The sequence below is a fragment of the Eretmochelys imbricata genome, chromosome 10, assembly GCF_965152235.1.
Source record: "Eretmochelys imbricata isolate rEreImb1 chromosome 10, rEreImb1.hap1, whole genome shotgun sequence".
In the NCBI taxonomy this organism is placed as follows: Eukaryota; Metazoa; Chordata; order Testudines; family Cheloniidae; genus Eretmochelys; species Eretmochelys imbricata.
This window is the reverse complement of record NC_135581.1, coordinates 8,252,284-8,265,609: the sequence shown is the minus strand read 5'-3', so window position 1 is coordinate 8,265,609 and position 13,326 is coordinate 8,252,284. Positions and strand designations below refer to the sequence as shown.

Sequence of the window (13,326 nt, the reverse complement as noted above, 5' to 3'; positions counted from 1 at the left end):
CCCCTACTAGCCGGAGTCTCTGCCTGGCTCCTCTTAGCATATTCCCCCCAAGGTCACATGGGGGGGCACCACCTCAGTCTTCATTCCCCCAGAATGAGGGAAGTTTGCAAAGTTCTGGGGGGAGGGTGGACCTGCTGGGCCTGATTTTACCACAACCCCATCCCCAAGCGCAGCAGTCCCTACTTCTCCAGCTCGTCTTCCCGGCTGGAGTCTGGCTGGTTCCTCTCTGTAGGACCCCAGCAGCAGCTCAGAAAACCTGATTTCTTCAAGGCACATGACTCCTCATCAAAGCAAAACTTCACATAGCTTAAAACTCATCATTAGTCAACGTGAGGGATTTTTTTAAAGTATAGGGGCCCTGGCTTTTCAGAAGTGACTGATTTTAGGTATGTCTAAAATACACTTTTACAAAATGGGTTGAGGCATTTTGGAGTCTCTGGCTCCCAGATTTGCAAATCTGGTGATTTTAGTCAGAACTGGTTTTAGTGCCTGACCTGGCTGCCATCTGTGCGGTGTCATGGACCAGTCAGAGCCAGTCACCTCCCCGCCCACCCGAGAGGCCCATTTTCAGCAGCTCAGAAATGCAAGGGGCAATCTGGCTCCCCGCAAACTCCTTGCGGAACTTTCTCTGCTTCAAGGAATCTTTTGTGGAAGCTGAAAAATTCCTATTGTCACCATAACACGTAGCCATTGGTGACTTCTCAAGGCAGCAGGGGCCAGCCGGCCAGCACAGCTAACCCATCGCCAGGCTAGTATTGTTTCATCTTCCTTAGCCAGCAGTGGCTGCTACTGAAGCTTGGATCTGAGCTCAGTTTGCAGGGAGGGATAGCTCAGTGGTTTGAGCATTGGCCTGCTAAACCCAGGGTTGTGAGTTCAATCCTTGAGGGAGCCATTTAGGGATCTGGGGCAAAAATTGGGGATTGGTCCTGCTTTGAGCTGGGGTTGGACTAGATGACCTCCTGAGGTCTCTTCCAACCCTGAGATTCTATGATTCATGGTAGGCAGCAGGAAGAGAATTAAGGCCAAACGTTATCTGTAACTAGAAGATACTAGTCCAAGACATTTAAAACAATTTTTAAAATAGCTCTTTAAAATCCCTGTTTGTTTTAATCATTAGGAAAAGAATTTTGGGAGAAGGTGGGTTTCCTGGCTGAAACCCAGAAGGATGATTGAAAGAACGGGGCATGTTTAGAGAAGAGAAGGCTGGGGTAGGGGGGCATGGTAACCTCTTCAGATATGTAAAAGGTTGTTTAGAAAGAGGACAGTGATCAATTATTCTCCACGTCCACTGAGGGTAGGACAAGAAGTAATCAGCTTAGTTTGCAGTCAGGAAGATTTAGGTTAGATATTAGGAAAAGCTTTCTAACTTTAAGGCTAGTTAAGCACTGGAATAAGTTACCAAGGGAGGTTGTAGGATCCCCACCATTGGAGGCTTATAAGAAGAGTTTAGACAAATTCCTGACCGGGATGGCGTACATCTACTTGGTTCCTGCTTCAGTGGTGAGATGGAGCAGAGGACCTGTTGAGGTCCCTTCCAGTCCTACATTTCTGTGAATCTGAGAGTGAAGTGTCAAGATCCACAATATCTCTGGGGTTTATGAAATATGGGGATGAAGAACTTACTATTGGTGCTCTGGTGGATTAGGGCGAGCACTGACTAGCTGCAGTGGATCCAGTTTCTCTGCATCTGTCACCTCTATAAAATACATGTCACTGACTCACTGTTGCTTGAGAATTGCTTGGTTTACACGCAGAGTCCTCCAAAGAGGAGACTTGCACTCCGCAGTGCCGTGTCCCAGGTTGTGCATCAAACCCATTTACAAAGCCAGTAACAGCGATGCAGGTGCCAGCATGAAAAGGCCTGATTTAATTTTTGGTTCCACTGATGCTAGAGTCTTAGAAGAACCTGGAGAGGTCAGGTTAGAGGATGTGTGTGATGCTACATTGGAAAGGATGCAAGAGACTTTATGGTGAGTGCATAACAATCATGAGAATTTTATTTCCATAGTAGAGGAAAATAGTGACTGTCCACAGTCTGTTTCCATGGTGTGAAGGTAGCTTCTATCGTGACTGGCAGGCAAGGTACAGTTGTGTTTTACTGAAGATGGACAGCAAGGATCAAATGCAAGCAGCTTTATTCTGAGTGCAGGGAGTGTTACCTCTCTCCTTGATCACCACCACATTGCTCAATGAGTTCATGTCATCGGTGTCTTCTCTTGTGATGGAGAGCATATGATTTTGAAATGGCCATCCTCAGGGGCAGGGATAGCCCCAGCACTTCCTGTGCTGGATATCCCAGCCTGCAAGGCAGTAGCCCTTGCTCCAGGATGATAGAAGGAGCTGTGACATGCTTTGGTCTCCTGCATGGCAGGCCCTTGTTCAGGGAAGCAGAAGCCACAGGTTTCCACAGGCTCTGGTAGTCTGCTCCCAGTGGATCCGCCTCCAACGCTCCCCACTTCCACTAAGTGATCTGTAAAGACACAACCTGTATTAGAGCGAAGGTTCCCATGGGGCAGGTGCCACATCTTGTAGGAGGCTGGCTTATGTCTTCCTCCCCGTCCATGTGTGATCCTGGATGGAGAACCACCTCCTTCATGACCACACAACAGCCCTGTGACTACAGCAACTGCTGAGGTGGAAGAGCAGCATTAGGAAAAGGCCACATACTATTGACTTCTTTAAATGAGGTTTAACAGCTAGGAGCAAGGAGAGCCAGTGCCATGTGATGCTCTATAGAACACCAATGGATGGGAGAATTACAAGGCTCGTCTTAGGACTGGAGAGGACATCCATTCCTGCCCTGCCTGAGCCAAAGCCTGTTGCATGGTATGTGTCCTGTTGCCTTTGAACAAACTAAGGGCTGTGTAGCTGCATAGGTCTAACCCCAGCACCTTGACTTTGTGTAGAGATGTAGAACTCAAGGAAAGCCAGCTCTCTGCTGAGGGGGCTGAATCAAGTAGTATAGTCCCCAAATACAGGTGGGTGGCAGTGGTGATGGGAGTTATTACAATCCTACTATGAATAGAAATAACTTTGAGACTTAAAAAAAACCAAACCAGTTGTACTGCCCTTTGATTGGCCATTCCCGCTGCTGAGTGTGCAGCTTGAAAACTGCAGCGTTGTGAGAAACCGGACTAGATCCCAAAAGTGAAAGTGACTGGCCTCTACGTCCACTGTCCAAATGGAGTGAAACACAAAAAACCGCCCCACAGTTAAAAGATGTCTAAAAATGAGACGGGTAGAGCGTTCCGTTTTCGTCATCTAGGATCTTCTTAGGCCAAAGGGGAATAAGAGGAGTTGTTCTGAAAACACAATAAATCATTTCCAACCTGAGGGAGGCCCTTTAAAATCAATCCCCGGTGCCACAGTGTCCTCAGACAAATGCTGATAGGAACAATTTTTTAAGTTACGTTTCTGCACTGAAAAGTGACTGTAAAAGTGACCCATTATGTTGCATGTTTGTCTGATTTTCCATATTGATGAGATGGAAGGGAGAGACCATCAATCATAGGTTCTTCTCTGGCCCCCATCACTAGTGCATCTGAGGACATCAGAGTCTTTTTAAGGAATGTATCCTCACAACACCCCTGTGAGGCAGGGCAGAGCTGTTATCCCCATTGTACAGATGGGCAACTGAGGCACAGAGAGAACAGGGCCCAGATTGTCTTAAGGCAGTGGTTTTCAAACGATGGGTCAGGACACCAAAGTGTGTCGTGACTCCATTTTAATGGGGTCGCCAGGGCTGGCCTAGACTTGCTGGGGCCTGGGCCCGGGCCCAAAGCTGAAGTCTGAGCCCCACCTCCTGGGGCCAAAGCCTGAGGGCTTCAGCCCTGGGCGGTGGGACTCACGTTACAGGCCACCTGTCTGGGGCTGAAGCCCTTGGGCTTCAACTTTGCACCCCCCCCCACACACACACACACGGGGAAGTGGGGCTCAGGCTTTTCCCCCTTTCCCTCTTCCCCTGCCCGGGGAAGTGGGATTCGGGCTTTGGCCCCCCTGCCTGGGGCAGCAGGGCTCAAGTGGGCTCAGACTTCAGTCCCCCCTCCTGAGGTTGTGTAGTTCTGTTGTCAGAAGGGGGTCACGGTGCAAAGAAGTTTGAGAACTCCTGATCTAAGGTATTTAGACACCTAACTCACATTGCAATCAGTCGGAGTTAGGGCCCAGATCTGTAAATGTCAGCACTCATTATCGCAACACCTAGCTGATTTAAGAGCCTAAATCTCATTTTAAAAAGGAATTTAGGCACTGAGAGGTCTAAATCCCATTGGCTGTTGCTGAGCACAACACCTAAATAGCTTTAAAAAATCTGGGCCTAAGTGACTGGCCCAGGTCACACAAGAAATCTGTGGCACAGCAGGGAATGGAACTGGGTCTCCTGAGTCCCATGCTAGCATGGATCCTAAATTACCATCAATCTGGTACCGGAGGAGAACTGTTTTCAATTATCTTTTCCTTTCCTTGCCTTCAGGGGTGGCTCTTCCTAGTCTTTTTCTCTCTCTCGTTCAGCTGCTTACTCCCCAGGTCAGGGACCTGTTTTTCAAAGCAAGGGCCCACCGGCCTGTAAACAAGCTGGCTCACTGCTCAGCCAAAGCTACATGCAAGTGTTTAGGGCCTGAAACTGCAGCTGCCCTGGGCCTCAATCTGCCTTTGAAGTCCCTGAGAATTCAGCCTGTGGAGTGGCTGGTCCAGCCAGCCCTTAATGAGCAAGTGGGAAGCCACTGTTAAATTAGCCCCAGGACAGCCAAATTGCCACCCTGACCAAAGGCACACAGACCTGTGATCGTTATTAAAGGACAGTCAGTCCTGTTCCTTGATTGGCTGGCTGATTAATTAGAGACACTTATTCTTTACTACCTCTCCTTCCTGGAATTTCACCAGCTGCCTCCTAGCCCTTGCCAGCCTGAGGAGGGAGAGCCCAAGACTGCTAGTCAGTGGCTACACAGCTCTGCTCCTTTGAATGGCAATGCACAGCACAGCCTGGCAGTTGGGGTTCTAGTCCCATCTCTGCCATGGACTTAAAGCTCTCTGGATCTTGTTTCTCCAGCTGTAAAATGAACCTCAGATAAATGATATTTAATTAATTAATGTTCATGAAGTGCTTTGAGATCGTCAGATGCATGGTGCTTTAGAAGAGCAAAGCACTGTATTAGCTTGATTATTCCTAGACAGCAGGCTAAGCTTGAGATGCCAATTCTTGCTTTCATGCCTGCTGTTGTACAATTTAAAATATAGCTGCAAGCAGCGAGCTGCTGTGGAACTAGAGGATTGCGTAAGGATTGTACGGTAGCTGCAGGCCAGGGGAGCCTGAAACAGTGACGGGCTAGGCTCATGTGGTTCAGCTGACAAGCATTTCTGTGGCAGCTGTCCAAGGGGTGCCACAAACCACCTTGTTCCCATTCTGAAGAGTCTTCTCTTTACCTGGGGTTGCACTGTGGTAGCTGAACACTGGTGATGGGATCATGTCCTGTGCTAATGGCCTCTTTAATAAGCATTCAAAGGGCTCCAGAGAGTAGCTTGGATTCAACACCCAAGATCTCAAAGCTTTTACCAAGGTGGGTACAGCAAGAACGGAGATGCAGAAAGTCTGCATCTTGGCTAAGATCATGCACCAAGCCAATGGCAGAACCAGGATTAGGCCTAGATCTCTATACCGACGTGGCCCGCAGAGCTGTAGTGACTGAGCACCTCACAGCCATTAATAAATGTATCTGTATAACAGCCAGTCTGAGGTGGGTAAGTTTTACGGGTAGGGCTCTAGGATCCTGAGACTGGGACTTGCCTAAATTCACATAGGAACTCTGCTGCAGAGTCATGAATTGAGAGACAGTTGCTGGTCTCGGTCCATTACTTTAACCACACGACCATCTTCCCTGATCTCTAGGCTCTTGGGTTCACGACTAATCCATTGGCCTGCTCTGCCAGTGAACGTTCATGAACGTAGTTCTGGGTGCAATTCTGTGGCCTGTACTCAGCACGTCAGACTGATGATCAGATGATCAGAATGGTCCCTTCTGGCCTTCCCCTCTGTGAACAAAATCTTTTCAGAGGCTCACGAAGAGATGCACTTAAGGGATGGATGAGAGAACTCAGCATTAGGCTTTCAGGACTGACCCATGCCCAGAAACATTCTCTGCTCCTGAAAAGCAGCACACCCCCTTCAGTGGCCTGCCTGGTTTGCAACTGTGTGATGTACTGTGCCCTAGGAAGGACAGTGCTCTTCCCTGGGTACCCTCCTGCTCCTTTCCTCTAGGGTACGTGACCAAGAGCTCAGTCACTTCTTTCCTCCCTTTGGGGCATGGGGTAGCAGCCAGAGAGCACCAGTTTGTCCTATAACCATTCCCCTGGCCAGTAGCAGGTGTGGAACACTGTCCTCTTCCCAGCCAGAGAGACTGCGACAGCATGTTCTTTGCTGTCTGAATCTATCTCCCAGCTCAGGTGTGGTAGTGAGTGCTTCTAGCCACTCATGATCTCCCCCTTTGACTCTTTATCCCATAATCTCTTTTCTCCAGCAGCTGGTACTTACCTTTTGAGGAATCCTCTCTCTTGTGGCAGGTCCCAGGGGTGGGCTGGCAGGAGACCTCCGCCCCCCTCCTTTTGAAGTGGGTCCAGCCCACCAGCAAAGAGAAGATCACGGTGCAAAGGCAGAGTGCCAGCAGCAGGTAGACAACCAACCATTGGTCCTGATCACTGCCTAGCTTCTGCTCCAGAGCAGCCATTTGGGATGAGGTAGTTACTAGTTTATCTGAAAGTCAAACACAACCACATTCATGTAGTCCAGTGCAGGGCAGGAAGGGGTTCATTGCCCTGGGGATACAGCAGTCAGAAGAAGACCTTTACCTGCCTTGGAAGCATCCCCTTATCTGCAGGGGTGTCCCCTCCCATGGGGCAAGTGGAGCAGGCCTTGTCCTGTTCAGCTTCACCCCCTATCTACATAAGCACCTTGGCAAGGTTCTTCCTCCCTCCCTCCCCCTCCCCCAGCATGCAAGTCTCAAGAATATGGAGAAGTTCCCCACCCCAAGGCAGCACAGCGATGTGAGAAGCACCACGGCATGATAGATCCAGCAAACAATAGTGCAAATCAAAGAAACATACACAAAGGAAGAAAGGGAAACACACACTTCTTGGCAGGAGATGGAGAGCCAAGGGCAGATAGCATGGGCTGGAGGAAGAGCATGCCCCAATATTTCCTTCCCCACCTTCCTAGAGAAGCTAATACAGTCTAATCAAAGGCTCCTAAGAGGGCTTGGGGTTAGCTGATACCTGCCCAGAGCAAGGGAGAGAAGTTGCACCTACACGTCCTCCTACCTTGGCCCTCAGGTTTGAATGTCCCCAAAGCAAAGCTTGCATGAGCATGGAGCCTGGATCCCACCCTCCCTGAGAGCATTTGCCAGGGCGCTTTGTCAGGTGCATCCTGCAGCCTTACTCTCACAAAACTGGAGACACTGGCTTGGGTGCTGCCCACAGATGCCCGAGCAGTTGATGCATCTTCTCAAGAGCTCGTCGTAGTAGAAGCCGGCTTGCTTGCTGCATTCCATTGATGCTGGAGAGTGGAGGGGACAGAGAAATACATCCTGCTCAATATGTCACAAAGGAACTACTGCTGTGGGAGAGTCTAGATCTATGCCCTGGGGCCTGCTTACAGGGGCCGGGGTAGCCTTGTTATCAGAGTGGGCCCAGTGCTGCCAGTTTTGTCAGGAGTCTTGCAATATTTGGTGGTTTTCTTAAAGCCTGAGCATAGGAAGACAAGAATATCTAATAAAGTAAAGGCCTAGGCCTCATGGGGCAGAGAACAGACTGAAACTATGAGCCCAGGATGACCTCAGAGATTAAAAACCTGAAGGCAGAAGAAAAGTCTTCCAAAAGTTTTGTTTTTAGAGTCCTAGAGTTTAAGGCCAGAAGGGTCTACCACATCATCCTATATATCAGAGGGCACCAATCCCCTCCAGCATTTACACACTAAACCCCACACCAGAATTAGACCTAAGTATTACAGTCCTCAGCAACATAAACTCTTCTGTGCCACAGGAAGAGAATGGGAGGAGCTGAGGAGAGTCCCGTGTGCGACGTCGCTGTTTAGTTAATAACCAGGTGCTATCACCGGCTGCAGAATGGGAAATCTGCCCCGGGGGTGGCCCATCCAGATGCAGGTGCTGGTGAGCTCAGGGCCCCCTTCCCCCTCACTGGAACCTGTGGGCTGCTGATTATCATTCTAGTTTTAAGATGCAGATCTCACAGAGAGAGCCTCTTCCCTGCACGGAGGAAGGGTGAGCAGCTGCAGGGGTCTGCAATGAACTGGCCCTGAGAAGGGGAATCAGCTGGAGCTGTGGGAGAAAGAGCAGAGCTCCTACAAACTGGCTCCTGGTGCATGCTGGGACTGGCCCCAAGGAAGAGTGGCTGAGCCAGCCGTGCCATGGGGGCAGGGAAGAGGGGGTTGCATTTCCCCAACCATTCTGGCTTCAGATACTTGTATGACAACTACGCCGTTGAAGCCAATGCAGAGCTTTGACTGAGTTTTTTCCAAGTGCCAGTTAGAAGCTAGATTTCACTATCGCCCCCGTTGCTAGCTGCTCCTTCAGAACTGCCGTGCTTCCTACCAGGATTAGCCCCCAGCCTCCCTGATTCCTACAGCGGGAAGGCACTGGCTCCAAGGGGTGGGGGCTGAGTTCCTCTGTGTTATCCAAAAGCCTTTACACCCAGCCCCTTGCAGTGTCACTCTGGTAAATTCCTTCAGCCAAATCACTTCCCTGTTGCAGCCCAGTGGGATAATACAAACTTCTGAAGACAAATGCACCCACATGCCAAACGTGGTGCAGTACCAGCCACTTGTGCCCAGTATGCGTGCATGGCCGGCCGGCTAGCCAGCTCCCTAGGCACTCACCGCAGAAGGTAGTGCATCTCTCCACAATAGGCCGATTACATGCAACTCTGCAGGAGATGCATTGACACAGGAGATTGTCCCAGTACTGCTGCTCTGTGCAGTTGGTCATGGGCTTCCACCTTGGGCACATTGAAAGCATGTCTGCAAAACAGAAGGGGATGGGGGGAGATCTGGAGACACCCCAAACCTGGCAGCCTTGAGGGCTGGAGAGGAGCCACCTGGTTAATTAGCACGGAGCGTGCTTGAGCGGTGGACATATTCTCCTGCACGGGCCTTAGGGATGAACATGTGCCCGTCCCTTGCGTACCCTGAGCCACCAGCCGGGCGTTTGTCAAGGCTGCAAGACTGGACAAAAGGAGTATTCCTGGGGAGTTGTTCCAGAGTCGGATCAACTGAGAGCCTGGAGCTGCAACCACCTGTCCCCAGCCTTTGCTTATTCTTCCAAGGACAGTCCAGGCTGTGACCCTGGGGAGAACGTCCTGATTCCCATGGCAACCCCTTCCTATTCCCATCCTCCTCGGGATTTAGATGAGAAGGGCCCAGCATCACAAAAGTAGTTAGGTACCTAACTTCCATTTATTTCAGTGGTATGGTGCCAGGCCTCCCTTGCTCCACTTTGTGAGCTGCACATTCCATGTGTGTGTGTGAGCTGCATGTTCCCTGTGTTTGTGTGAGCAAGTTGCATGTTCTGTGTGTGTGTGTGTGTGTGTGTGTGTGTGTGTGTGTGTGTGTGTGTGTGTGTGTGAGAGAGAGAGAGAGAGAGAGAGAGAGAGAGAGAGAATAGCTTTTCGTCAGATATGATTGAACAAATGCAGTAAGGGCTAAGCTGCCAGAAGAAAAGGTCAGGCATGATGAAGATGTGAAATTTACAAATAGGAACGGCTCGGCAGACAACCGTCTTCCAGTGAGACACAACCAGCCATGCACTTTTGTATCAACTGGGCCCCCATCAAGCTACTCTAATGCAGGAGGCCTTGGTCTGTGCTGCAAATGCAGCTGCTTCCAGGGAACCCAACAAAGGGCAGAACCAGGGCTGTGGATCTGACTAACGAGTTCCTAGCAGTGCTGCCAAACAGAACTGGGTTTTAATCACATCCAGGGTCAGCTAGCTGAGAAGTGGGGCCCTGGACCCAGCTGTATTTGCGGTATCGAGGAGGCCTAGATCAAAGTGTCTGCTTACCTGTAAAGGGAACAGACCCAAGGCTGAGGGCAAAGAGCTTGCTAGCGTGCCCTGCGACTTCTGGGAGCTTCCCCTTCTAAGGTGCCTGAGGCCTGATTCTCCACACCATGTGCCTTGGAGTGCCCATTATATCAGAGCCAAGTGGATGTAAAATGTTCCCATTCTGACAGGGTGGAGTATTACCCCTGCTTTGCACGACTATAAATAACCACACAAGGTGAAAGGCAGTAGAGAATCTGACCAGATAGTCTGCAATGGCAAACACAGTTGTTCACATTCATGTCGGAAATTGTTTCTACTTAAATAGAGAATGGCCAAGGAGCTGCTATCCAGAGCAGGCTTGGGCTCAGGGGGCCTCTGGTCTCATCAGCTCTTCTGGCAAGAAGCTGCTACCCAAGAGCAGACGCTTGTGGTTTGAGGAGAATTCTGCCATCTTGAAAGTGACAGTGACGAGGACTGGACGGTGCCACGTGGGCCTGAGATTGCCCATGAACATGTGCTTGCGAGATCATGGCGGGGTCCAAACCAGAACCTAGGCCCCAACCGGAACATGAAGACAAAACCACCTGGGTAATTCCGGATGCTACGATCTGATCCCAAACCCCCTGGATATTTGGAAAGGGTTTGGTTCTGAGGTTGTGGGTTTGGCCCATAGCTGCTGTTCTATTGCCCGTCCTGGACAATCTCTTTGATCTTTTCTCACCCAGGCAGGTCTTCAGCAATAACAAAAGTGCGGCTTCTTGTCTGGCAGCACAGCTGGGGTTTTCAGTGCTGAAGCCACACAGCAGAGCTCAGTACCTCCTCCCTTCCTGGGCTGGGACTATGGCATTCACAACACCCAGTGTGCAAACAGCTGCTCGTAACACACAACTCTAGAAACCTGCTGAGTTCTTGTCGCCCAAGGGTGGCCTTTGACTGGGGATCTGCACCCCGGTAACGAACACCGTCTCTGGGGCCCTAATGCTCTGCCTTTCTCTAGTAGCCGAGCTGGGGGTGGAACCCAGGACGCCTGACTCCTCACCTCCTGCTCTATCATCCAGTCGGCAAGGGTCCAAATCTTTTCAAGCTCAGTGGGTGCTAGGTACTCAATGGTTTGAAAAAGGCACGCACAGCACGTGGACCTTAGCACTGTTAGCAACCCCTCGCCGCAGGAACTGAGCCCGATCTAGCCTAGCCACGTGCAGCAGGGTAACGCCGTCCTGCCCTCTCTTGAGGAAGAGACATTAAAGAGCAGAGCAGTGGCCCCAGTTTCATCTCCCCGCTGTGGACGAGCAGGGCCTACATTCCCCTCCCATCTCTTGTATGGACGCTCAGGCTGGGTGCACTCTCCCCCAGCCTCCCGGGGGAGCAGTAGGTGGGTTTTCAAAATGGCAGTGATGTGTGCACGCAGGTAAATTAAAGGCTAACAAGCAAATGAGGCTGCCTTCCCCTCCTTGCAGGAGATCTTACCAGCCACGTACCTCCCCGGCCGCCCCATGGCACCAGACGCTGCTGTCCTCTGCCTACTCCAATCCCAGCCCACTCCCCTCACCAGCCCTTGCTGCCTAATAAGAGTGGGCAGGATACTCACCCTCAGTCTCGTCTCAGGTCAAATCTAGTCTCCCCCAGCTCCTGCCATCTCACTGTGAGCTCCAGCCCCTGAGCCTGCTCATTACTCAAGAGGTTTATTATTAGAGTTAGATTTGATTAGAGCCTGAGCCGTGTGTTTCCTGGGGTTTCCCCCCACATTCTTTCTACGCAAATTAACCTGACATGCGAATGATTGAGTTGACTCCGGTGGGGCATCCCTGGGCCAGATGTGCAGCGGCCACAGAACCCCGGCAGGCTTGGTGCCGTGTTGCGGTGGCTGCGAAAACGCCAGGAAGAGAGCAGCTGTAGCAGCCACAACTTCATCAATGGAATTCTGCCGCAAGACGCCTCCAGCACAGGGGCTTGGTGGTACCCCAGAGTCGCTAATTCATGGAAAACAGCTCAGCTGAACCTGCAGGGGACTTCTGTGGGAGGCACATCACACTACCATGGCATCTCTGTGGGTGTCTGTCTGTCCATGCTCTGCTCCCCCTAGGTCAGGAACCAAACATGCAAATAAGAGAAAACAAGGTTTTTTTTTTTTTCCTTTAGGAGACTTTTTTTCCCCCAGGGATGGGTGAGAATAGGGGGGAGAGGTTTCTTCCCCCCACCGTACAAGAAAAAAAGTCTCAGACTAAAATTACTGCAGAATAGTGCATCTTTAAAAGACAACAAAAGGGGGAAAGTCTTGCTACATAAAGCACACTTTGCAGCAGGTCTATGTAGTTGGTGGGGATCGGGTTGTATTCCAGTGAAGTGAATGGGTACGCTGAGGCCTTGTGAGTGCTGGGAATGTTTCTCTACAATCTCCTGTGTTTGCTACCTCTGGTCCAGCTCCACCCGCGGGCATCAGATTTTTCCAGTGCTCCATGCCCCCATTTGCAGCCAGATTTTCAGCAGAGCTCAGCATCTACCGGGCCACTGAATTTGGAGCCTAAATGGGAGCTGAGCTTTTTCAACAATCTAGCCTGTGAAGCCAGGATGGAAACAGCTGCCAGGGGAAGCCATTTGCAATGCACAAGAAGTTTTACTGGTCCTACAGAATTCAGGAATGATGCTACGTGCACCTGAGCACCAATTCCTGGCACGTTAGTAATTCACAATTTCCCTCTGTGCAGACGCAAGGCACTCCCCTAACAAGCCCCGATTGTGGATGCTGAGTTCTGGTGAAAATCTGGCCCATAATGTAGACGAAGTGCCAGCCACCACCAACATGATAGCGGTTACAGAGTGTAATGCCAGAAATATAACATTGGCCATTGCCACCATCTGCCCGCTAAACCCAGCAGCTGAAATTAGACCAAAGTATTTCAGCGAGCAGGAGACTAGATTATTATATGCCACCAGCAGAGAATAGGAGGGACCGAGGCCCCCACAATGTCAGGGAAATGATGACGTGAGATATACCTAGCTAATCCCGGCAAGTGACCCACACAAAAAAAAACCCAAGTTCAAGACCAATATGAGCTGGGGGAAATTCCAGGCTGTCTCCACGTAGGGCAAACAGTTAGACCCTAAGCATGTGAGCAAGAACCAGCCAGCCAAGCAATTGAGACAGAGAGTCCTCAGGGCCACCTCAGAGCCCCGGCCCTCTCCACCCAAAGACCCATCTCCAGCCGTGGCCAGCCCTGATGCTGCAGAGGAAGAAGGTCAAACAAAACCAAACAGGTTGGGGAGAATCCCTCCACCATACCGTGAA

General features: G+C 50.7%; 1 protein-coding gene across 2 annotated transcripts; it reads right to left on the bottom strand.

Moving 5' to 3' along the window:
* Positions 1–2,032: 2,032 nt before the first annotated feature.
* On the bottom strand, positions 2,033–11,693 carry TNFRSF13B (TNF receptor superfamily member 13B). Of its 2 annotated transcripts, XM_077828701.1 has the most exons (5): positions 11,629–11,693; positions 8,879–9,019; positions 7,424–7,540; positions 6,524–6,742; positions 2,033–2,470 (listed from the first exon to the last, which is right to left on the bottom strand). In XM_077828701.1, the coding sequence occupies exons 2-5, from the start codon at positions 9,015–9,017 to the stop codon at positions 2,196–2,198; spliced, it is 750 nt and encodes a 249-aa protein (XP_077684827.1). In that variant the 5' UTR covers positions 9,018–9,019; positions 11,629–11,693; the 3' UTR covers positions 2,033–2,195. The 2 variants fall into 2 exon arrangements, with proteins under 2 accessions (XP_077684827.1, XP_077684828.1); XM_077828702.1 differs by lacking the exon at positions 8,879–9,019 and having other exon boundaries at positions 11,629–11,681.
* Between the last annotated feature and the right edge of the window lie 1,633 nt (positions 11,694–13,326).